This window comes from Panthera pardus, unplaced genomic scaffold (assembly GCF_024362965.1).
Source record: "Panthera pardus isolate Hobbes unplaced genomic scaffold, ASM2436296v1 HiC_scaffold_21, whole genome shotgun sequence".
NCBI classification, from domain to species: Eukaryota; Metazoa; Chordata; class Mammalia; order Carnivora; family Felidae; genus Panthera; species Panthera pardus.
The window spans coordinates 37564530-37591008 of NW_026526777.1; the positions used below are offsets into that span (position 1 = coordinate 37564530).

The following is a 26479-nucleotide window of genomic DNA, read 5'->3' on the forward strand; positions in this document are numbered from 1 at the left end:
GGTCAGGGTCAGCAGCCCCAAGGAGGCGAAACTGGAGCAAGGAGCTAGTAATGCGAGGGCCCCAGTCAAGTGGAGAGAAGCAGAGTCTTCTAGGTGACAAGAGCAAACAGGACAAAGGCCCTGAGACGGGAAGGAGCTCTGCATGTTCAAAGAACAGTTCCAAGGCCAGTGTGGCTGATGGGTGAAGAGTGAGGAAGACAGAGGTAGGAGGGGAAATTGCAGAGAGGCTCCAGCGTGTGCTTTTATTCATCTCTCTGCTCAGAAGCACCAAGAGTGTTTCCAGAAGAAACCAGATAATTGCACAGCATATGAAAAACAAAAATGTTCTGTACATAAAATTGTCTGGAGTAAAGTATATGTGTTTTCTCACACCTACATTCACAGAGCTTAGAAGTTTTTCTACATACTTCCAGCTTTGTGGTCTCCAGAAGGTTTCCAGAATTTGTGGTTCTCATATGAGGCTTAATCAGATTCATCAGTTATTCATTAAGTAATTATTATGTGCAAGGCTGAAGCTGCTAAATATATAAATACCAGAACAGTGAAGCATTACCATACATAAAAACTCCTGCATATCGTATTTCAGTTTTTGAGAAAATAAAGCGTGTGATCCTTAGCATACAGGGAGATACTATCATGTAGTGCTGACTGGATAAGAAGGTAGGATTCTTTCTCAGACAGTGAACTATCCCTAATGCTTCGGACCCACTCTCAATCTACCTTTCTCTAACAAACCCATATTCATTCTTTACATTTGTGCCAAATATCATCTTCTACTCTACAGTTTTTCTGGATTCAAAAACATAAATAAATAAATATTTTCCGTATTCATAAAAAGCTGATGGATTCACTTTTCCTAATACGAGTCACCAAAATATATATATTTATCTATCTATTTATCTATCTATCTATCTATCTATCTATCTATCTATCTATCTACCTACCTACCTACCTACCTACCTGTCTACCTACCTACCTACCTACCTACCTACCCTACCTACCTACTGGTAATTTAGATACCTTCTTAGAACAATGACTTGTAAATAAAAATAATAGTGAAAATACAGATGATGATAGGGGTAATTGTGATGAAAATGACAATGAAGGGGGCAGGCACTGTTCTGAGTGTATACTTAATTTAACCCCCACACCCACCCAATGAGGGGAGTACCTATTATTCTCATCTGAAAAATGAGGAAACTGGAAATTTAAATAACTTGCCTGATTCACATGGCTAAGAAGCAGAAGAGCTGGGAATGTGGCGGGTGCTTGATAAATCGTTACTAAGCATTGCACTGTTTAGATAGGAGGAGGAGGATAGAGACTAAAGTATTTGCAATGTCACCATTTCACTGCTTGAGCATACTCAAATTCAGATTGAAATAAATGTTTCAGAGAACAAAGATTTGGAGGAAGAGCTCCCTAAGATAGTGTAACTGGCTCTATCTATTATAATTGGTCTTGTTATGCCCATGTTTATAATAAATTGTCAGGTTAATCAGGCTATCACTGTTAAAAAAGAATACTCATTACTTACCTGTCTTATAAAGAAGTCTCCATGAATCAGAGAAACAATTCCAAAGTTTGTATACTTAAAAATATGGTCCATCAACCACATCATTTGAGCAACAACCTAAAATATATAAAAGCAAGAAATAATTATACGTTAAACAGAAGCAACCTGCTATAGTCTAGCCAGGTCTCTAATTTTTAAATATAATTATCCAACCACACTCTTAATTAACCTAAATATCTTAAATCTAGTGTTTATTTCTACAATTAAAGCACAAAGTCTCTATGAACAATTACTGGTATTGATTCCAAGTCCTGAAATCCCAAGTATGTTATTGTGCAACAAATAAAATTTTTTTTCTTTTCTATTATTATTATTATTATTATTATTTTTAACGTTTATTTATTTTTGATAGACAGGACACAAGCAGGGGAGGAGAAGAGAGAGAGGGAGACACAGAATCTGAAGCAGGCTTTAGGCTCTGAGCTGTCAGCACAGAGCCCAACGCGGAGCTCAAACCCACAGACCATGAGATCATGACCAAAGCTGAAGACAGTCGTCCAACTGGCTGAGCCACCCAGGCGCCCCTTTTCTTTTCTTTTAGAGAGAGAGAGAGTGAGCGGGGAAGGGGGCAGAGGGAGAGAGAGAATCTTAAGCAGGCTCCACACTCAGTGTGGAGCAGGACATACAGGGCTCCCATGACCCTGGGATCATGACCTGAGCTGAAATCAAGAGTCAGACACCCAAATGAGCCACCCAGGAATTCCTGAATTAACTTCTTAAATTTGGACTTAACCATTCCAAATTTGCTCTCCCTAAGCAAAGTCTCTGGTAATTCTTACAGAACTTGTAAAATTATTTGGAAACAATAAAATGGCTAATGTTACCAAATGAGGGCAGTAAGTTTAATAAGCACTAAAGCTTTATAAAATGGGACTTTAGTATGGAAACCAATTTGACAATAAATTTCATATTAAAAAAATAATAAAATAAAATAAAATGGGGTTTTAATAGCTAAAATATTAAAAGTTATAAATTATAAATATATAAATGTATTTTACATATAAATGTAAAATTATAACATTTTATAAAAGTACAAAAATGTCCAAAATACACGAACATTTAAAATTTCATTTAATAGAATGATTTAACATTCTATTACATTAAGAAGAATATTTGTTACTTTATGCAAGGCTATCCTCTTCCCCAGCAAAAACATATTTACAGAACTGGGGCTCCTGGGTGGCTCAGTCATTTGAACATCCTAATCTTGTTTTCGGCACAGGTCAAGACCTTGTAGTTCGTGGGCTCAAGCCCTGTGTGGGGTTCCACACTGTGGAGCCTGCTTGGGATTCTCTCTCTCTCTGCCCCTTCCCCATGCTCACTCGCTTTCTCTCTCTCACTCTCTCTCTCTCTTAAAATAAATGAATAAATTAAAAAAATTTACAGCACCTCAGTTCTTAAACACAGAAATAGTATCCCTTGCTGATAAGAATTAATATTCATATTAAGAGTGAGACTTTATTTCAAACAAATTTCAAAATTATAAGTAACTATAAACAGGGGTCTAATTAATAAACTGGTTAATTGTTCTTCCCTGCTGAGGAAATAGCATTCCTGGTTATAATCCTTAAAGGAATTAATTAAAAGCTACAACCTCAATCAAGAGTGCAACAGAGCTCTACTTTGGTTTCTATGGGAATAACATATGTAAACTTCACCTCTAAACACCAAATTATATGAACTTAAATATTAGGAAAAAAGTAAGCATCAATACCATTGCTGCTTTTACAAAAACACTAAAAAAGCTGACAAAGAATGTAACATTAAAGCTTCCAGCATAATTTTTCAGCATCACTAAATAGGTCAATTACACAACTCATACTTCATTCACACTACTATGTTAAATCACTTTACAAAATAAAGATACATGCTCAGTGAAGTACTGATTCCCCAAGTCAACTAATACAGAATAAAATGATCACCAACATCTCACTTTTCAGTCTTGTTTTGTAATGATGACTACTTGTTTAAATAAACTGAAATCTGAACTAAATGGAATCTGTTGAAAAGTGCCCCAAGGAACAAAACAGAAAGCAAGTGACTTCAACCTATAAAATACTTGAGCTTTATACACAGTATGAAGTTTAGTGGCAATTTATTAATTTCTGGGTTTAAAATACCAACACTAAAGGAATGAGCTTTACTTGTTCTAGCTTTAATGTATTTAATGTATATAACTTAACCTTGTACTTACAGTGGATTTGCCTCTTCAGTTAGAAGGTCACCTAAAACAAATCAGTTCAATAAGATAGCCAAGCTATCTTCTAAGATTTGTATGGATAATTCTGTCCTAACTTATTTTATTTATTTTTTAAAGTTTATTTATTTGAGAGAGAGTGCATGCACACACAAGTGGGGAAGGGCAGAGAGAGAATCCCAAGCAGGTTCCGCAGCATCAGCGCAGAGCCTGACGCAGGGCTTGAACTCACTAACCGTGAGATCATGACCTGAGCCGAAATCAAGAGTCAGACTCCCAACCAACTGAGCCACCCGGGTGCCCCAAGTCCTAACTTATTTTAGGGGAAATGTTACAAGTCAGCAAATGTTTATTACATGTCTAATAAAGTTCTTTTGACAAATAAAAAAAGTTTTTAGTTTTATCATCAATTGCCATAAAAGAACATGCCTCAAGTCACAGATACTTATTTAAAAGGTACCAGCACATTTAGAAAATACAATTAATCCTTTGTTTCATATTCCTCAAAAGAAGCTCAGTAAATACCAGCTGCCTGAAGCAACTCTTGTCAACGTTTCATAGGCCTGTCACTGAGAAATTTCTTAGGTATCTTCAAGAAACAAAATTGGCCCATATCAATTATTCTTTATCCGGAAGCACAGATTTTCTACATATCAAAAGATCTAGAGAGGCTTACATGAAGGACTCTGTTCTTTATATCCTTCTGAAATTATAGTCAAGTCAATGGTTCTCCCTTTTAGAAATTTCTAAGGCCAATTTTGGCTGTCACATTGACTAGCACATGCTACCGGCACTTAGTGGGTAGTAGCCAGGTATGGAAAACATCCAGCAATAGCCAGGACAGTTCAGAACACAACACAACAGTCCGACCAAAATGCCAACGGGACGCCCGCTGAGTAACACTAACGGGTGTTACAAGAAGATTCCTGAATTCTAAAAGCTGTTTACACTCACATCACAATTAAACTAATATTTTTTAAAATTGGGCCACAATTTAGCATTAGCCTTCTTTCTTTGAATATACCCATGGAATATTCAATAAGTCAAGCAAACATTCTTACTGGTAAATGAAAATTAATATTGCCTTATACTTGATAGGCGCAGGAGGGAGAGATTATAATGCTTCCAGCTTTATATTTCTCTATTACCCTTTATGAAAGAAGATAAAAAAAAATTCCTCAAGATTGTACTAATATCTACTCACTAATATCAGATCATAATCTGGACAGAAAAATGAACCTAAGACAAACTAACAGAAATCTTTTTATAAAAGGAAACAAACAAACTAAATTTTCTTTTGTTCACACAATTGGTGAATTTCAGGTTATCTAATATTCTAGTTAATACAGTTATCATCCATGCCAAACTGGGGTTAGAGCACTAAAGTTAGGCGTATTTATACTGACCACACTGTAATCATTCTTTGAAATTCAAAAACCAATCAAGGACACTGTAAGCCTTCAGAATAATCACTGTGAGTGTAATGATCCTATCAATAAGATTAAAAATGTCTGTTAATTGGGGATTCTCTTTCATACAAGACCAAATAATCTAGTTTTTACAAAATTTTAATATCACAAGTAATAAATATTATTATAAATGCAAATATATTTATACAGCAACATTCTTTTAACAGTTCAAGAAAGGATTGAATTTATTCCACATTCCAGTGAGATTATGTTTCTGCTTTTCAGATAAACAAGAAAAGATTCAGCAGTCATCAAACATATTTTCCTTTACTCTCACCTCATTTTATGACCCCTCCCTGACCTACTGAGTCAAAATCTCTAGGACCTAAACACCCCAGGCTTAGTCTTGCCTTGGTGTTCTGGCCAAGAGTATTTCACTAAGGAAGAAGGCCCCTGCTTCACCACTCTAACTAGGCCACGCTTATGTCCTTGCCCCTCTACAAAGTCTTCTATGCCTATCATGGGGAGCACCCTCTCCACTGAATACTCTTCACTTTGCTACACTTTCCTCTGTTGGACTGTTCACTCCTTTACGAGGATAGTGTCTTACAGGATGGTGTTCTATCCTTGCAGTCACTGATAATGAACATGAAGCACTTAATAAAGTTCTTTGATTTGCTTCTTTACTATTAGGATAAATATTAACTCCATTAATTTATACACTTTCCATTTATTTGGTTTTCTAGTAACACAACCTCTTCAACTTCTAAGGTGATAATTCTTTTAATGCTAAAGACTGAATTTATTTTAAACCCACCCAGTTGATGGATATATTTTATCTTGACTTATTAATATAAGTCATGTAAACTGTAAAACAGTTCACACAGCCTAGTAACACTTAATAAAATGGGTGTAGTATCTTTCTGTTCAATTTCCTTTGTAAAGGAAATCCAAAATCTTTACCTTTTTTCCTTCTGGCTAAAGATCCCCAAGATCATCTAATTCACGGACCTCTCTCTTAAACACTACTGCTTTTTGTGTATTTCTCAAACCAGTGATCCACCACTTCACCTCAAGACAGTCCCCGATTTGAACCATATTAACTCTGCTTTTACCTCAATTATTTTTTAAAAAAACCAGCTCATTCACATTATTTTCCAGCTACTTTTTTGAAAGTCTCCAAATTCCTGTCCTGGAGTTAGAATAGTATTTTGAATTATAGATTAGAATTCTTTTTTTTTTTTTTTTTAGATTAGAATTCTAATTATAGTCAGAATTACTTAGAATTGTATATATTTTTCTTTTTAAAATTTTCTCAATTTTCAGAAAAAGTATACATATTAAAGTTTATGTTCCAAACCCTAGTAAGATACTTGAATTGATTCTTTGTTAACCTCCCCCTTCTCCCGTCCACCTCTGCGTTCAGGATGGCTTACCAGTCCTTTGTCTTGGAGGCACATCATCAGAGTGCATACATCTCCTGTTGCCTGATGATTCACCAACATTACTGCTTCATCTTTGGAAACCGCTTTAATATCATCCCCCCATTCCATCACTGTAAGAATAAAAAAGCTGTCACTTTAAAGGTTTTACATTACTAAAAACCTTATATTAGAACAACTGGTGTACATCAATGATGACACATCACCTCGCTAAAACTTCTTAAAGTCTGAACTAAGTTTATTTCCTATAAATATCAGGATGTTGATATATTGATGTAACATTTTATAGAGCACCAAAATACCCATTAAGATGTAAAATGGTCATCCTTTGATATATAAGTTCTACTTCTTAGAATTTATCCTGCAGAAACATTTGTCCAAATAGGTAGATACATGCATAAGGGATACTTATTGGAACTCCAATGTTTACCAACAGGGGAACGGATAACAAAATTATGATATAATAGAAGAGTATACGCCCACTTAAAGAGCAGAATGTATCTCTATGCACTAACCCAGAAAGGACCTGTTATCAAGTAAAGCAAATCACAAAACAGTATATATAGCATGATTCCACCTTTTTAAAGAAGGAATAAAATTTAAATATTATTTTATACGTTAAAAAAAGTCTGAGGGAATGAATTCCAAACCACTGATGGTGATCATGATTGGGAGAAGGTCTCCAGAACCCTTCAAATATACTGCATAATAAAGTATATTTCTACTTTATAATAAAATGTGAAAATGTCACAAATATATGCAAATAGTTTCATTTGAATATAAGAAAACTAATGTTTAAAATCTCCAGATGAAAAGTCATTGTACTAAAACCTGTACATACACTCTGAGGAAAACAGTGGTATCTCCATGCAGGAAACTGCTTTAATATGCCTCATTTTACAGTAAATTTACTTCAGAGAAATAATATAAATGAGCATCAGTTTCACACATCAGGATTCTACGAGACAAAGCTTCTAGGGCTCCTCAAACGTCTGACATGAATTACGAGAGGCTGGTTACACATTAGTACTCACTAACCTCACACACTGCTAAAAGTAAAGAACTCAAGCCACCCGTGTGTAATAATTCTGGATGAACTAGGCTTGAGGAGATGTGGAGCCCACTGGCTCTGCCTCCCCCAGCCTTCTTCCTTCTCCAGTCACCCTTCATTGTCACCCCAACATAGTGGAGCTCCTCGTAAGAGTTCGTCTGAGGGGCACATGGGTGGCTTGGTTGGCAAAGGGGCCAACTCTTGATTTTGGCTCAGATCCTAGGATCGTGGGATCGAGGCCTGCATCGACAGCACAGCACACAGCCTGCTTGGGATTCTCTTTCTCCCTCTCTCTCTCTCTCTCTCTGTCTCTTGTCTCTCTGCCCCTCCGCCACTCATTCTGTCTCTCACACAAAATAAAAAAATTTTTAAAAAAGAATGCATTTCAGAAAAGCGGTCTGTTGATTTTCCTTTCTGTTAAAACCCATCTATTCATTGATTTTAAAGACCTTCGAATTTTGTATTAAGGAAATTTTCAGCCGAGCTAAACATATAGTATTAAGTTGTAGGACCTCCTTGCAAAGTGAGGTATTCTAATCATTCTATCAGATTCAAATCTATTTTATTACCAACACTCAAATAGCCTATATACTATGTGGGAAAATTTTTTATTTAAAAATTTTTAAGTGAATGCAGGATAAAACTACACTAAAGTACATCAAATAATTCTTAAAGAATAGAGACAGAATACTGGGAGAGAGCCCAGCCCCTTGAAAAATGCAGTAGCACCAACTTTCTTACCGAGCGGCCTTTCCTTTCCCAAGTTCCCAAGTCAGCTCAGCTGACACGCTAACTACTGAAACACATTTAAACAGCTGCTCTATCGTACATTGCTGTGGGGAGTCTGAATTGGTACAACAGTTTGGGAAGTCAATTTGGCAATATATATCAAAACTGAGAAATGCAAAAATCTTTTTACCCAGAAATTCTACTTCTAGGAATTCATCTTGCAGATATACTTATTTATGTGCAGAATGACACATATGCAAAGCTAGTTACTGCAGCCTTGTTTGTAAGAGCAAAGAGGATAACGATTCAAAAGAGAGACTAACTCAAATTCATAGAAATTGAAAAAAATGATGGTTCCCAGGAGGGGGAAATGGAATGGTGTTGTTCAATAGCAGAGTTTCAGTTTTGCAAGATAAAAAAGTTCTGGAGATTGACTACACAATAATGTGAGTATACTTAACAATGCCAAAGTATATACTTAAAAATGGTTAAGATGGTAAATTTCATGTTCTGTATCTTTCACAATTAAAATTAAAAAGGGAGCGTAAATTATTATATATCTATGCAAAGGAATATTATGAATCACAGCATCTGTATACCAATATGAAATGATATACTAAAAGTAATAACAACGAAATTCAGACCAGTGTGTCAAGGATGCCACCAGTTGGGTTTTTTTGTTTTTTTTTTTTTAATTTTTTTTTTTAACGTTTTTATTTATTTTTGAGACAGAGAGAGACAGAGCATGAACAGGGGAGGGGCAGAGAGAGAGGGAGACACAGAATCGGAAGCAGGCTCCAGGCTCTGAGCCATCAACCCAGGGCCTGACGCGGGGCTCGAACTCACGGACCGCGAGATCGTGACCTGAGCTGAAGTCGGACGCTTAACCGACTGAGCCACCCAGGCGCCCCACCAGTTGGGTTTTAAAAAGGAAAATTCATTCTATCATGCCTTTGCTGACAACCCTTCAACATAGAGACAGACAGACAGACAGGCGCACACACACACACACACACACACACACTCCATTCTTTCATTAATGCATTATTCATTCAATAAATCAGCACCAGGAGCTGTTAGATGTCGTGGATATAAAATAAAAAGAATAAAAGTATTATTCTTTTTTTAAATTTTCTAAAATGTTTTTTAATTTATTTTTGAGATAGAGACAGAGAAAGAGACAGAGAGAGAGAGACCATGAGCAGGGGAGGGGCAGAGAAAGAGGGAGACACAGAATCTGAAGCAGGCTTTAGGCTCTGAGCTGTCAGCACAGAGCCTGATGCAGGGCTCTAACTCCTGGACTGTGAGATCATGACCCTCTGAGCTGACAAATTCATGTACTGTGAGATCATGACCTCCTGAGCTGAAGTCAGATGCCTCACTGACTGAGCCGCCCAGGCACCCCAAAATTATTATTCTAATAGCAGTTAAAGAGTTCAAAAAAAAAATCTAGCTTGGTTCTATAAATATTGAGCTATTAAGAGGTAATGTGGAAAGTGTTCTGGCTCCACATCTATATAAACAGAGGTTTCATAACAAAATATTCCTTTAATGTAATTTCTTTTTTTTTTTTTTTAATTTTTTTTTTTAATGTTTATTTATTTTTGAGACAGAGAGAGACGGAGCATGAATGGGGGAGGGGCAGAGAGAGAGGGAGACACAGAATCGGAAGCAGGCTCCAGGCTCTGAGCCATCAGCTCAGAGCCCGACACGGGGCTCGAACTCACGAACCGTGAGATCGTGACCTGAGCCAAAGTCAGACGCTCAACCGACTGAGCCACCCAGGCGCCCCTCTTTAATGTAATTTCTATCACATGAAGGGAAAATGCTAGATACCTAGGCCTGAGCCTACACAATGGGAAAGCATGTAAGTGAATATAATTGCAAATAAAAAATTTTTACGTAAAATGTATCTTACCTGTTTGCTTTGTATAAGGCAGATAAATCTAGTGTGTTGGCTTATCTCAAAATTTAAATTGAATTTAGAACCCTTTGAACTGGGTTGAATAGCGTCCCCTCCCTCCCAGTTTATATACATCCTATATCTGTAAATGGGCCCTCAACCTAAATCCAGTATGACGGGTGTCCTTTAAGAAGGAAATGTGGACAGAGATATACACAGGGAGAATGCCACGTGACAACAGAGGTTGAGACTGGAGTGACAGATCTACAACATAAGGACTGAGGACAACTACTAGAAGCAGCAAGAAGCAAGGAAGGATCCTCACCTAGAGCCTTCAGAGAGAGCACAACCATGCCGACATCTTGATTTTAGAACTTCAAACCAACAAGAACCATGAGAGAATCAATTTCTTTTGTTTGAAGCCATCCAGCTTGTACTACTTTGTTATATGATAGCAGCCCCTTGAAACTAATATACCTCAGCCGCCTCAGCTCTCCCCATCCCTTTTCTCTCTTTTCCATTCTATTCCCCCCAAGTTATAGCTTTTTTTTTTCTTATCATATATAGGGAAAAAATGGCGCTGTACTTTAAACATCTAGAACATTTCAACAGACATCTAATGTTATGCATCTTATGTTATGCATTATAAATGGCTCTCAATGTTAGTTTCTACAATCCTTTCAGGGTATAATCATTAAGAGTTAATCTAATATATGTTTTATCTTACAGCCACAACTTGGCCAAAATTTCTTTTCAAACTAAATGTCAACTTATTAAGACCCACATGGGATATTAAATCAAATAAGTAAAGGTAGCTCAAACAACTTTTTTATTAAAAAATGATCCTGATATAGTAACAAAGTCATCCTGAATTTTATAAAATCTAAATTTCATTCAATAAATTTAATTTCTAGGGCACCTGGGTGACTCAGTTGGTTGAGGGTCCCACTCTTTTTCTTTTAATGTTTACTTATTTTGAGAGAGAGAGAGAGAGAGAGAGAGAGAGAGAGCGCGCGTGAGTGGGGGAGGGACAGAGAGAGAGGGAGACACAGAATCCACAACAAGCTCCAGGCTCTGAGCTGTCAGCACAGAGCCCGATTTGGGCACTAACTGTGAGATCATGACCTGAGCTGAAGTCGGATGCCCAACTGACTGAGACACCCAGGTGCCCCTACCGTCCTACTCTTGATTTTAGTTTGGGTCATGATCCCAGGGTCGTGGGATTGAGTCCTGCATTGGGTTCTGTGATAAGTGTGGGGCCTGCTTAAGATTCTCTCTCACCCCCGCCCACTCACGCTCTCTCTCTTTCTCTAAAATAAAAAACTCCAAAAAACCCAAACATATTTAATTTCCAATATTTATGGTATTCTTTTACCATACTTTTACCATACCACTATATACTTCAAAGATCACTGTTAGAAAGTCATGTGACTAACAAAATCAAAGTAAAAATGTTTGTAGAGACAAATAATTTATTATATATGAAGTAGCTATGTTCCTCAGTTCAAACCTTGCTATACCAGAAAAAGTAAGTATAATAATGGAGTCAATATCTTAACCAAGGAATAGAATTATGTGCATGTTAAAGAATAGAAGCTATGGATGCCTGCCAGTTCTTACACTGTACTTGACTGAAAGAACAAAAATATTTTAACACACTGTTCTATGAAATGTATTCTCAAAAAAGAACTGGGTCAGGTCCACTATTTCCAAAGGGAATGAAGGACAACTGAATAAAATCTGGAAGAAACTTCTCTAGTTGTAACTGAATTTTTAAAATTCTTGTTAAAAATGAAAGTCAAAGATCATCACCTACCGCCCACCACATACACACACTTGCTCTCTCTCTCTCTTTCTCTTTCTAACTTAACAATAAACCTCCCCTAAAAGTTATAGACTAGTATTGATCAGGATAGTTCACATCTCAAAAAGAAAATAAAAACAATAAGAATCCACCACAAATTCCTTAAAAACAGTGATCTTAAAGCCATTATACTGACTCACAAAACAGAATCAATTTGAGAAAGGAAGGTTACTTAACATTTAAAAAAAACCTCACAGACTATAAACTACAAAAGGTAAATTTTACTGTAATTTATTTACTGCAAATTATACTGCGATAAGCCAGGCTAAAAAACACATGCACAAATTTAGAAGACATGACTTTTTAATATGTTCTTTGAGTCAGTCAGTGAATAAACTCATACAGAAATCGAAAATCTTTTTTGGATATAAATAAGTCCTAAGTGGATAACAGAGTACCAAAGAATCAAAAGAGCAGAAACCGATGAAATCAATAAAATAGAAAACAAAAAAAATAGAGAAAATCAATAAAATCAAATGGAGCTCTTTAAGAAAGTAAACGCAGTTTTATAAACCTCTAGCAAAACTAACCAAAAACTCCCCAAATTATCAACGTCAGGAATGATAGACAGGTCATCATTACACATACCACAAAGACTTTAAAAAATTAAGGGTATATTATGAGCAACTTTGCAAACACAAATTTGACATTTTTGAGTGAAATGAGCCAATTCCTTGAAAACCACAAACTGACAAATTCATTGAAGATTAAGTAAATAATCTGAAAGTCTATCTCTATGAAAGAAATTGATTTACACAGGCAAGAACCTTCCAAAAAATAATTCTTCTGGCTCAAATGGTTATCACTGGCATATTCTACTAAACATTTAAGAACACCAATTCTAAAAAATCTCTTCCAGAAAACAGAACACATTCAAGTTTATTTTATGAGACCACCATTACCCTGATACCAAAACCAGAAAAACACAAAACTATAGACTAATATACATTAAAATCCTCAACAAATATTAGTAAGTGGAATCCAACAGTATACACCACAACCAAGTAAGATTTATCACAGGAGTGCAAGGTTGGTTCAGTATCAGAAATCAATGAATGCAATCCACCAGGTTAACAGTCTAAATAAGAAAAACCTTATTGCTGATCATATTGCTCTGGTCTGAATGGTCTGAATGGTTGTGTCTCCCTAAAATTCTTTTGTTGAAATCCTAACCCCCAAAGGTGATGCTAATAGTGGGGTCTTTGGGAGGTAATTAGGTCACAAGGGTGTGGCCTTCATGAATAGGATTAGTGTCCTTATAAAAGAGATCCCACAGAGTTCTCCAGCCCATTCCACCATGTGAGGGCACAGTGAGAAGGGCACAGAGAGAGCTCTCACCAGAAAATGATGGCACCTTGATCCTGGACTTGCCACTCTCTAGAACCGTGAGCAATAAATGTCTGTTGTTTATAAACCACCCAGACTATGATATTTTGTATAGCAGCCTGAATGGACTAAGACACATATGAATTGATGCACAAAAAGCATTTAACAAATTTCACTATCCATTCATAATAAAAATGCTTAGTAAATTAAGAATAGAAAGGAATTTCCTCAATGTAATAAAGTGTTTCTACCCAAAACCCAAGGCTAACATAATATTTAGTAGTAATTATATACTAATGTTTTATCCATAAGATTCAGAGCGGGGCAAGGATATCAAACTCCTTTTTCTTACTTCACAGTATTCCAGAAGGCCTAGCCAATTCAATAATGCAAGAAAAAAAAAGTCCTACAGGTTGGAAAGGGAGATAAAACTGTTCATATTCACAATGGCATGACTCTATGTAGAATATCCCAACTAATCTAAAAAAAGCTTTCATTATTAATTAGAGTTTAATAAAGTTGCACGATGGGGCTCCTGAGTGGCTCAGTTGATGAAGTGATCTTGGCTCAGGTCATAGTTTGTGAGATCAAGCCCCGTATTGGGCTCCACACTGACAACATGGAACAGGTATGGGATTCTCTCCTTCTCTGCCCCTACCCCACTTGTGCTCTCTCTCAATCTCTCTCAAAATAAATAAACTTAAAAAAAATAAAGTTCCAGGATACAAAGTCAACACACAAAATATCAATCTTTTTTATACTTGAAATGAACAAGAGGAAATAAAAAAATATTTAAATCCCATTTATAATAGTGCAAAAATATACTTAGATATAAATTAAAACATATCAATGGATATATATGCTAAAAACTATAAAACATTGATGAAAGAAATCAAAGAAGACCAAAATGAAATGAATATCACGTTTGTGGACTGAAAGATTCAACACAGTAAAAAGCCAATTCTCCCACAAATTAATCTACAAATATAATGTAATTCTAATCAAAGTCCCAGTAAGAATTTTTTCAGATACAATTAGATTTACTGATTTATAAATTTTATTATAAAGAAAGGCCAACAAACTAGAATAGCCAAAATAAATTTGAAAAAGAAGAATAAACTTGGAGGAATCATACTACCCAATTTTAAAACTCACTATTAAGCTGCAGTAATCAAGATGGTGTGGTACTGGTGAAGGGACAGACACATAGATCAACAGAACAGAAAAGAGAATCTAGAAATAGAACACACAAATATGGCTAAGTGATTTCTGACAATGGTGTAATGTCGATCCCATGGAGAAACAAATAGTCTTATCAACAAACAAAGTTACAAAAGTATGAAACCTCAACCCATACCTTATACAACAAATAATTCAAAACAGATCAGAGAGCTAAATGTAAAACTCAGAACTACAAAACCTCTAGAAGAACACTTAGGAGAACATCCATCATCCGGGTCTAGGCAAAGTGTTCTTGGACATAACATGAAAAGCACAATTCATAAAAGAAAAAAACCAGTAAATTGGACTTCATCAAAACTTAAACCTTTTGCTAGGCAAAAGATACTGGTAAGGGGATGAAAAGACGGGGAGAAAATATAGACAATCACATAGCCAACAAAGGATTGGTATCTTTGTATCCAGAATATATAAAGAACTTTGAAAACTCAACAGTAAGATAACAAACCACCCAATTAAAAACTAGGCAAAAAAGTCAGACGCTTCACCAAACAGGATATAAGATTGGCAAACAACCATATGAAAAGATGTTTAACACCATTAATCATTAGGGAAATACAAATTAAAACCATGATGAGCAACCTTAAACATTGATTAGAATGACCACAATTAAAAACACTGTTAATACTGAGTTTTGGCAAGGATACAACAAACAAACAAACAAACCCTGGAACTTATAGATACTGCTGTTGGGAATACAGAATGGTATAGCCATTCTGGAAACAGTTTGGCAGTTTCTCATAAAGTTAAAAAGACACTTACCACATGACCCAGGAATATGGGTATTTACCCCAGAGCGGGGGCCAGCAAACTTCTTCTGTAAAGGGCCAGCCATTAAGTGTTTTAAGCTTTGTAGGCCACATAGGGTCTCTGTTTTATATTCTTCTTTTGTTGTTGGTTTTTACAAACCTTCACAAATGTAAAAGCCATTCTTAGCTCATAGGGCCATGTAAAAACAAGCAACAGGAAATTTTGGCACATGGGGCATAGTTTGTTTACTCCTACCCTAGAGAAAGGCAACTTATGTAATACAGAAACTTGAACATGAACATTAATACTGCCATTTTTCATAATTGTTAAAAACTGGAAACAGCCCAAATGTCCTTGATAGCTGAATGGATATAAGCTGTGGTACATCCATTCAATGGAATATTACTCAGCAACAAACAAGAACATTCTAATGATACATGCAACAATTTGGATGGCTTTCACAAGCATGCTGAGAGAAGAGGCCCATCTCAAAATGTTCCATTTATATGACACTCTAAAAAAGACAAAATTAGAGTGAAGGAGAACATATCTGAGTTTGTTGGGGGTCTAGAGGTAGGGGGAGACTGTGATTACCAAGGATAGTGATTACTGCAGCATGGCAAACTTACGAATGACTTTTGTTCTATTTTTTTCTCCTTTATTTTTTATATTGTTCTGTTTCTCCAAATTTTCAGCATTTGACTTATTACTTTTGTAATTAAGAGAGTTCCCCTGCTCCCCAAGAACAAAGTAATAATGAAAGTTTTTACTAATACATTGCACTCTTATTTGTTTCTTTAATGTTCATTATGTCACATACACTAACAACCTCTCCCCCAAAGCAGCCTGGTCCAAATTTATTTTGTTAAATCACTGAGAGTCAAAGTAGCAAGACTTACATCTTAAGTTTTTTTTTTTTTTTTCTAGTATGTTCTAATAAAAGTATTTTACTCTATGCAGAATCCTCAGTTTGCTCAGTTTTGTTTTCTCAACCTTTTATAGTTTTTGACATTTTTAAGATTTTATTTATTTTTGAGAGAGAGAGAGAGAGAGAGAGAGAGGAAGAGAAAGGGAGGGGAAGAGAGAGGGAGAGAGAGAATCCCAAGATGGCTCCATGTTGTCAGCACAGAGCCCCATGTGGGTCTCTAACTCATGAACTGTGAGACCACAACCTGAGGTGAAATCAAGAGTTGGACGCTTAACTGAATGAGCCACCCAGGCGCCCCTATTTTCTCAACCTTTTAAATAGCTTCTTTCATTTACCTATACTAAATACAATTAACACTATACTAAATCAGAGATCAGAACTTAAATCAAAGTTAGTTTAATTTGATTCCTCTGGGACAGTTTAAGCAACAGAATTCAGTAATATCTGCCTCAGATTCCTGAAATGAGTAATTAGAAGAAGGGAAATTCTAACTTCTAAAGATTATACCAAATTGCCAGGAAATAAGTGTGCAGTATAGGTACTTTTTTGCTTTGCTACTAGAGCTTTAAATAGTTTTAGAATCAGACCATGAAAAATGGTGGGGGTCTTAGGGGCACTGGGTGGCTCAGTTGGTTAAGTGTTCAACTTCAGCTTCGGATCTGTGTCTCCCTCTCTCTCTGCCCCTCCTCCGCTCATGTTCTTTCCCTCTCTCTCTCTCAAAAATAAATAAACATTAATTTTTTTTTTTTCAAAAATGGTAGGGGGTTGATTTTAGAAAGCTTAGAACTAGGAAGGAATTTAGAGATAGCTGGACCCAAATCTCTCCCCTCACAGGTATTTTAAATCAAGTACAAGAAACAGAACTCTTAGGCTGCTTCTTGCCTGACCAAATTAGTTGCAAAGAAAAACATACAGATGGTAAGTATAATTAATTTACATCACCTCCTGCTCACTATCCCCCAAAGCACTGTTTCCTGTATTCATTCATTCAACTAGTTTTATTCTTTTCATAGAGAAACAGGGTTTTACCACTGTGGGAGACATAAAGGTAAACTGGGGTTCCATCATGAAGAAATTAACTCATGAATACAGTGGGAGGAATCATACTACCCAACTATCTGAGCTTAGCAAAAATAAAAGAGAGAGAGAGAGAGAGAGAGAGAGAAGTACAAGGTGAGGGAAAGGAGAAGTGAGAAAGACCGAAACAGAGAACATACTAAATGGTATAGGCAATTCTGCCTGCCTTTCCAGTCCACAGAAGTAAGCCCTTGTGTAAGCTTGCGACCAGAGCCATGAATCTGCTATTCCTGGTCATTTCACCTCTCATGTGCCTTCGTGTCATACCATCATCCCACTCACCAGCATCTCAATAAGCTGTATTTTAGTTTTTTAAAAGATACATTTTCTTCAATATAAAACATAAGCAAACTTTCCAATTGATGTAACATGATCCCTGCCCTCAAGAAGTTTGCTCACTTATTGAGAATAAAAGACACACTGGGGAATAATGCATTATCTATGAAAATATGTACCACAGGTGGCAGGAGGAGGAGAAATCACTGTGAGCTAACACACAAAGGGAAGAGATACCAAAGACACATGGGAACACAACCTAGGTAGACACCTTCTGGGATAGATAGCTGGTACTTTAAAGAATGAAAAATAAGGTTATATCTGTAAATCTGAGGTCAGATAACAGATACACTTTTTAAAAAAATTTTTTTTAATGTTAATTTTTATTATTTTTGAGAGAGAGATAGAGACAGAGACAGAGCACGAGGTGGGGAGGAACAGAGAGAGAGGGAGACACAGAATTCAAAGCAGGCTCCAGGCTCTGAGCTGTCAGCACAAAGCCCGACATGGGGGTCGAGCCTAGGAACCTCACAATCATGACTTGAGCCGAAGACAGAGGAAGTCAGACGTTTAACTGACTGAGCCACCCTGGTGCCCCTAAGCAATGGGACTGTGTTAAAATAGACAGCACATGCCCCACTCCCATCTCTGGGAATGTGAACCCAGATTACCATATTCTACAACTTTTTAAGTATAATTGGAAATTTGAGAGTTTTTGTGAAAGGTGAAGAAAGAGGACCTTAACACTAAAGGAAGTTTCCTCAGCAAGCAAGAAGGAATGGAATCCAAACAAAGGGACGGGCTCTTGATAGAAAAAGGACATTCTGCACTGTAACTGGAAGAATAAAAGAAAGGCTCACCAAAAGATAAGGCTGAGCAGCAGGCCTGAGCCAGGTTATTAAAGCACCAAGTTTTTGAATATTATCTTATAAACCACAGAAAGCCAGCAGGGAAAAGAAACTGGCCATATGTGGGATGGAGGAAAGGAACGAAGGTGTTTGTTAAATGGGGGTATTTTTTAGGACGGAATGTCTGTAGTATCTTTATATCTTGGACGACAAGGGCAAAGATAGAAGGAGCCTATAATTAGTGAGAAGTAAGAGAGACGGGATTTTAGCTTTGGATAAGAAACTATCTCCGGATGAATGAAGGTGTCAAGAAATTGGGGGGGGGCGGGTAGAGAAAAGGGAAGAGTCTCCAGAGCATAGTCCCAGGCCACCACCCAAACCCATGGCAAAGAGGCAATGAGAGGAGTTAAAAACTAACCTAGGAGAGAGAACTGCTCAGAAACTCATCACACATGTAGATATCCTAAGTGCAGCTGAACTAGACAAAAGTGGGGATTCCCCTAAAAATGAAAGAGAAGAAAGCAAATGTAAGCACTCACACCAGCCAAGCACCCAAGAGGTCTTAAGCAAACAAATTCAGCCTTGGAACTAATGTAGCCTCTGGTTGGAGGCTTGACCATATTCCCAAACTTTGAAATCTAGGATAGTAAAAGAAGAAACTACTAAAAGTATAATCAAATGAGAAACTAATTAATTATACTGCATATTAGTAAGATTTTCTGATTTTGAGGAACTTTCATTCATAGTCTGTCAGTTGTTAGAGCAGCCCCATAAGGCACACAAGCCAGGTATCGGTCTTACTTAAAGCTAGGGATCAGAGAAGATATTGTACAAGGTAATACGATAAGTAAGCACTGTAAACCTGACTGAAATCCAGGTCTGCTGGTTCCTGACACCAAAGCATAGATAGCCCCTGTTACGCAGATTACTAAGCATTCAACTAAAAGGGAGGTATGCTATGTTTTCATGGTATAGTGAAAGCAGCATGGGCAGAAGACCTTCATTCACAGACCAGCTCTGTCCCTTGCTAGCTCCGTCACCCACAATGAACGAGTTACTTAACTTCCACCAGTCTTTATTTCCTCACTTATTTAGTAGGACTGATATGACCTCCCTCTGAGGATGGGTTTCAGTATTTAATTAAGCCATGTGAGAGCACTTGCTAGAAGGCCTGGCACATCGTACTCCAGGTAAGTTTCTCTTCTCACTGGAGGCATAATCAGTTACATATGGTTTGCACAGAAGTTAGCCTCCTTGATATAGAATTCAGTAGAAAGGCTCGGGAAAAACTTGGCTTTTCTTTTAAAATAGTAAGTCTTATCAGAAGATAAAGAGTTCCTAAAGGAAGCAGAGAAACCAGCTCAAAAAGCAAACCCTAAAGAATCTAAGGTCATGAGAAGAAAACAACACCATTTCAAGATTCAGTGGTAATAGCATGCTGAATATAAGAACATGATATAAGAGGAGAGGGGCGCCTGGGTGGCTCAGTTGGTTAAGTGTCTGACTCTTGATTTTGGCTCAGGTCATGATCTCACAGTTTGTGGTTCAAGCCCCACATTGGGCTCCACACTGGCAGCGTGGAGCCTGCTTGGGCTTCTCTCTCTCTTCTCCTCTGTCTCTGCCCCTCCTCTACTCATGCTGTCTCTGTATCTCAAAATAAATAAATAAACTTAAATTAAAAAAAAAGAATATGACATAAGAGGAGAGAATAGGGACTAATAACTAGAATACACTGTAGGTGTAAGGTGCTTCTCACTGAGCAAAGAGTTTAAACCTGGAGTCCATGGAGTCCATACACGGACCTCAGAGTCGTGAACCCTTTGAAACTGTAAAACTGTGAGCATGTGCAAAGGTGCTATGGTAAATCCAAAAATGCCCACCCTCCACCCCACAAGACATCCACATCAAATCCCTGGAACCTGTGAATAAAGGATCTTGAGAGGAACTTATTCTGGGTTATCCAGATGGCCCTAAATCAATGATAAGTGTCCTTATTACAGATACACACAGAACACAGAAGAGGCAGCAATGTGACCCCAGAGGCAGAGGCTGGAGTGATGCAGCCATAAGTCCAGAAATGCCTACAGCTACCAGAAGCTGAAAGAGGCAAGGAATGTCACCTGGAGTCTCTGCCCTGTTGGCACCTTGACGTGAACTTCTGGTCTCCAGAAATATGCATGAATAAATTTCTGTTGTTTTACACGCTTCTGGAGTAACCTGCCATGGCAGTCATAGGAAATTAACACAGGTGCACTGTTCTAGGGGGTGGGCCCATAACTTTTATCAGACTCTAAAAGCAATTCTTATGAATCCCAATAGGTAAAACAACTACTACTGTAGAGGACAGAGCAAAACTGTCTATAAACAGATGAACTGGAAATTTTTTAAAAACCTACAAAACAAGTCACTACTTGGATATGGTTCCATAGTTGGTACATGTTGAAGTAAGAAAATAAGAAGCTGTCCTCTGGCATCTAATCCAATATCCATTTCATTAGCTCTTGGAGTTTAACCCTACAAAATGCATGAAAGAACAGTGACTCCCAAACAACTAAACAGCTTATTAAAAATACAGGTTCCCAGGTTCCATCTCAATGTACTGAATCAGAATCTCCAGGATGGAGGAAAACACACATACATAAAGCTCCTCTGATAATTCAGATGTGCAGACAAATTTGGGAACTACTGCTATAGGGCAGGGGTCAGTAAACCTTTTCTGTAAAGGGTCAGATAGTAAAGATTTTAGGCTATTAAGGCCAAGAGGCAATATTGAGTATATTACATAGGTATTTCCATAACAAATTTGTTTGCCAACATATTTCTACAAATTTTTGGTGGACAAAGTTAAAAATATGAAATTGAACACAACTTTTGCAATACAAGTCTACAACAAATAAGAACCACGGAATTCTCTCTTGGGAGGAGGTAACATTTCACTTAATTGGGGTTCAAAGTGTTTCCTATCAGACTGACTGCAAATGGTGGTGTGTAAAAACCAGGATCTGGAGATTTACAAAAGGAACAAGTCATGGGCTGGATTTGGCCCAAGAGCTGCAGCCTGGCCCAAGAAAGGTAAAAGGAAGAAGAACTACAACCCCTGCCCTTAAGAAACTGACAAATTAAAGAGACAGAACAGCAAAAGAAAAGCAACAGTGAAAAACCTGAAGCGGAATTCGGCATGTTTTATTTGTGGGGCAGTATATCCTAACTGTTGCAAACACAAACGGTCTTTATTAATGTCAGAAAATATGGCAGGTATCTATACAGTAGTTCTTCTACCACTGAGTGAAAATCTCCATAACAAAAAGCAACAACAAAAATGTCTATGATGCTTTTAAGGGATTTATTAATTAAAACAGCAGCTACATGTTTGGAAAATATTAACACATATGTACAAGACACATCATTTATTTGTCCACAGACAGCGCTTAACACGCGTATGGATTCTTGACCCTGAGAGAACTCTGAAGCAGTGCAGCCCAACAGGGAGGAACACAATTACAGAGTAGATGGCAAAGTGGTTCAGAAAGGAAGTTAACAGTGGAGGCTATGGTGGGTGGAGGAGGGGGACGGTAGAGGAGGGGGACGGTAGCCGGCGCGCCAAGGGCACAAGGGGTGCAAGAGCGCCTGGTGTGGGGATCCCAAACAGACCAGGTCCGTTAACTGGCAGTGACAAAACACAAAGGCAGAGAGACGAGTGGTGGTGAAGCAAGAAAGGAATTTATATCAGGGAGGCCAACACCAGGAAAACAGCGGACGGTCTCAAAGACTGTCTCCAAAATGTCGAAAATACTTCCAGGATTACGTAAGGCAAATGTGGGGCAAAGAAGGGTAGGTACGTGCAGGTAGGCAGTGAAGGTTAAATTGATCATCCTCTTGGGGCCAATCGTGGATGGGGGTCTTGCTGGCTCAGGGCAGTCCTTGTTGCTTGAGGGCGTAATTTCGGTCCCCCTCGGGGGATGCTTTGCCCTCAGGGTCTTCTGCCTGAGCCAAGAGATAAGCTAGAAAGAAAAACCCAACTAAAAAGTTTGAGGTCAAAAGGGAGGAAGCCAAAGTCCTCTTTCGGGATGTCAGGGGTTTACATAAGTAGGTAGAAATTTTCAAGGAAACTGAAGAACAGATTTGAGGGTGTTCAAACACACACACATACAACCACAGACCCAAAATGATTGTCACTTAGACCTAGTTCTCAAACTGGTGCCTAATATGTAATCTAACTGCAGTTCCAACCTCCCCCAGAAATGTAGTCTTAACCTGGTCAGCCAGGAATTTTTCAGTCTGCACCAATGAGCCTGTCACGCACTCTGGGTTCTCTCTATCCCCTAAGGAAAGATGAGGTAATGTGCATAAGACACCTTGCCTTAAAAAAAAAAAAAAAAAAAAAAAGACAGCTTGCTAGGAACTTTCTTGCCCCACCCCTCCCCCCCAACTACAAAATCGTCCCATTTTTGTACAAATCCTGGGAACACCTCCCTACCTGCCAGATGGGCTGCTGCTGACTCACAAATTATTTAATAAGGCCAATTAGATCTTCAAATTTACTTGAACTTTGTTATTTAACAGGGGAGAGGAAGAGAACACCAATGAGAGAATGAAGAAGGGTTGAGGGACAGCAGCCTGAGTAATAAGAGCTCAGAACGGACCAAATTATGGAGACGCCCCATCACCATCTGTCTCTGCCACCAGAGCCAACGGTTAAGTGCTTTCCATGAATTGTATTGAACCCTGATAAGTATGCCCTCATTCAATCTCCTCTAAGAATAGTTTCCTAAACATCTGAGTTGTGTAAGTAAATGACCATGGTTTCATCATGAACTACTCTAAGTGGTTCAAAATCTAGACTTTTCCATCTTAAAAAATAAAAAAAAAATTGAAAAGCCTTCTCTTGACCCAATTTCTCTCCTGCAACTATGCAACTATTGCCCTCTATTCTTTGACAGCCAGACTTTTGGTAAGTCACACGTTCATGTTTCCATTAGACCTCCTCCCATTCGTCATCACCTCCAATGCACTACAATCTAGTTTCCACTCCTACCACCTCGAAGAAGCTGCTCCTGCCAAATGCAGTAAAAGAATAAATCAGCTCTGATCTTACAAAACAGACTGTCAGCAGCATTCACCCAGCCCTTCCCTTGAAACGCTGCTGACTTCTGCCACCACATTCCTAGGGCAGGCACACCTTTGGCTTCTCTAGCCTTTCCTTTTGAGGCTCAAGCATCCCGCTCTCCCCAACCTCCAAAATGTCAGCATTTCCTCAGTCTGGTTCTGGGCCTCTCATCACTCAGTACTTACAGGTACTTACAATCTCTCTAGGTGACCTCCTTCAGCCTCTGGCTTTAAATACTATTGCTAATTTCCCAATTCTTCCTTCTAGCTCAGGTTTCTCCTGTGTGTTTTGGACTGTATATCCATTTACATTGCAGAGCTCCACTAAGGTGCTTCTCATCCTACCCCATGCCAAATTTTTATCTTTCCTCTCAACGTTGCCTCTTCTGAGATTCCGCATCTACCCAGCAGCTCACACTGGAAACCCTGTCATCCCTGTCACCTGCCCTTCTACTACATCCTCTATGTCCTATCGCTCAGAAACTCCTGACCATCTTCCTCCTATAAAACTCTCCAATTGGTTCACTTCTTTCCATCTCTACTGCCATCACCTAGACCAGGCTACTGTCACCTCACCCGGATAAAGTGAGAATCTTCCCAAGGGCATCCCCTGCACACCCTCACTTTCTCTAATCCATTTCCACAAAGCAGGCAGAGTACAGAATTACAAATGTGAGTCTGATTCCGTCATTCCCTTACTTAAAATCCTTGAATAGCTTCCTCTTAGGATAAATTTCAAAATCCACAACACGCGCTACACGACCTCAATGGACTTGGCTTCCTCAGCTTCCCTTCATCCCCCAACCCTGCTCCTCTCTGCCTCATTCACTCCATGCTGCAGCCAACCTGGCCCTCCTTACTCCCACAGCCCCTCCACTTGTTCTCTGCAGCCCTTTTCACAGTTGTGATCACATGGTTACCATGTGACTCCTGTTGTCTCCCACAGAAAAAGTCAACTGCAGAAGAACAGGGGCAGTGCTGTTTTATTTGCCACCGTTCCCCCACCACCAGCACAGTGCCTGCAGAGGAGGCAGTCAGAACACTGTTAAACATAAATTGCTTTGAAGATTTCATAACTTATAAACATCAACACTAGTTAATATTTCAGTTGGACTATGGCTTAAATTACTAATGATAAATTATTTTTATTTCTTGATTAGAGAACTTTATTGAGCTATACTATTAACTACACTTGAGTGTTGTCAAATGTATTTCTCAAACTATCCCATGTTAGCTTTTATTCATTTAGACATTCTTTTCCCCAGAGATTAACACAGCTGTTTTCCTAGACATTAATATAATAATAATATTATTATTACTGTTATTATTTATAGAATAACAAATACCATGCTATTCACGTTACACTTAAGCTTCATATGAGATAAATATAATCTCCATTTTTACAGGTGGTAAAACTAAGGCTCAGATAAGTAAGTAGCTTGAAATTACACAACTAGCAAGTGGTGGTGGCAGGAACTAAATTCCTACTAACTCAAAAGTCAAGGACTTTTTCTAATATATCATGCTATCTCTAACATCACACTTACTTAGCAATATCTATTATTTGTTAAAAATACATCTGTATAAAAGTATCTGAGGCTTAAAATTTCTTTAAATGATTCAGTTTTAAAATCACTGCCCTGGGGGGATGGGTAAAATAGATAAAGTGGACCAAGAGTATACTTATCATGATGAGTATTGAGTAATGTATAGAATTTGTTGAATCATTGTATTGTACACCTGAAACTAATACAACACTGTATATTAAGTATACTTCAATTAAAAAAAGTAAAATAAAAATAAAATGACTGCCCAACTCAGTCTCTCATATACAAAAAGCAATTTTATTCCACTCATAAAAAACAGCCTGCAATTCTTATTGAAAATGACACCGTTGTTCTTTATCTATGTAATCCATACTTTATTCTACAAAATAAATTTAGCTTCTAGTTAATTTTCTTCTCTGCAAGGAACTAACTTAACTTTAAAAAATGGAACCATCACCTTAAGGGAAAGTGCGCATACTGATCTCTGTTTTTCAGAAAACTTTGCACCTGGTACATTTTGGACACACAGTTCATAGCAAACTCAAGTATTCCCAAAGGCATCTATAAAAAATAAAAACTATGTCCAAAATCCTTTTGGTTGGAATTAATCTAGATCATACTCTCTAGCACAGTATCTTACAAATTAATAACTTTACAACTGGCAGCAGGCAGTCAATAAATATTTGATTGATCAATCACACAAGATACAACTGAAGTTCTGTTTTCTTGAGAGAGCAAACTGGAAATAGTTATTCCCTATAACCATATTTCTAAGACAACTACTAGTAAAACACATAACTAGGAAGCATCTCCTCAATAAAGAGGTAGGAAGGGGTCACTTAATAACCCAAATCTGAATACTAATTCATACTGATTCCAATCAATTCCAGTTGATTTTCAACAAGGGTGCCAAGATCGTTCAATGTGAAAGGAACAGTGTTGTCAACAAACACTAGGACAACCGGATATCCACAAACAAAAAATGAAGTTTGGACCCTTATCTTACATCATATAGGAAAATTAACTCAAAATAGATCAAAGACCTAAATATAAAAGCTAAACTCAAAAGGTAGCCTAAGTGTAAATCTTCATGACCTTGAATTGGGCAATGGTTTCTTAGATACGACACCAAAAGTATAATCAACCAATGAAGAAACAGATGGTGTAGTATACAGAATATAGAAAGAAACTTAACAATAAGTTTCAATAAA

The 26479-nt window shown here is 37.7% G+C and overlaps 1 protein-coding gene across 1 annotated transcript in view; it reads right to left on the reverse strand.

The window, feature by feature from the left end:
- The window catches only part of LPGAT1 (lysophosphatidylglycerol acyltransferase 1), a 76758-nt gene that overhangs the window by 36928 nt on the left and 13351 nt on the right, over positions 1 to 26479 (reverse strand). Inside the window, exons 4-5 of the mRNA XM_053909139.1 lie at positions 6619 to 6737; positions 1538 to 1633 (exon numbers count right to left, since the gene is read on the reverse strand). Coding sequence (XP_053765114.1) covers positions 1538 to 1633; positions 6619 to 6737 — 215 coding nt within the window. The remainder of the gene's footprint in view (positions 1 to 1537; positions 1634 to 6618; positions 6738 to 26479) is intronic.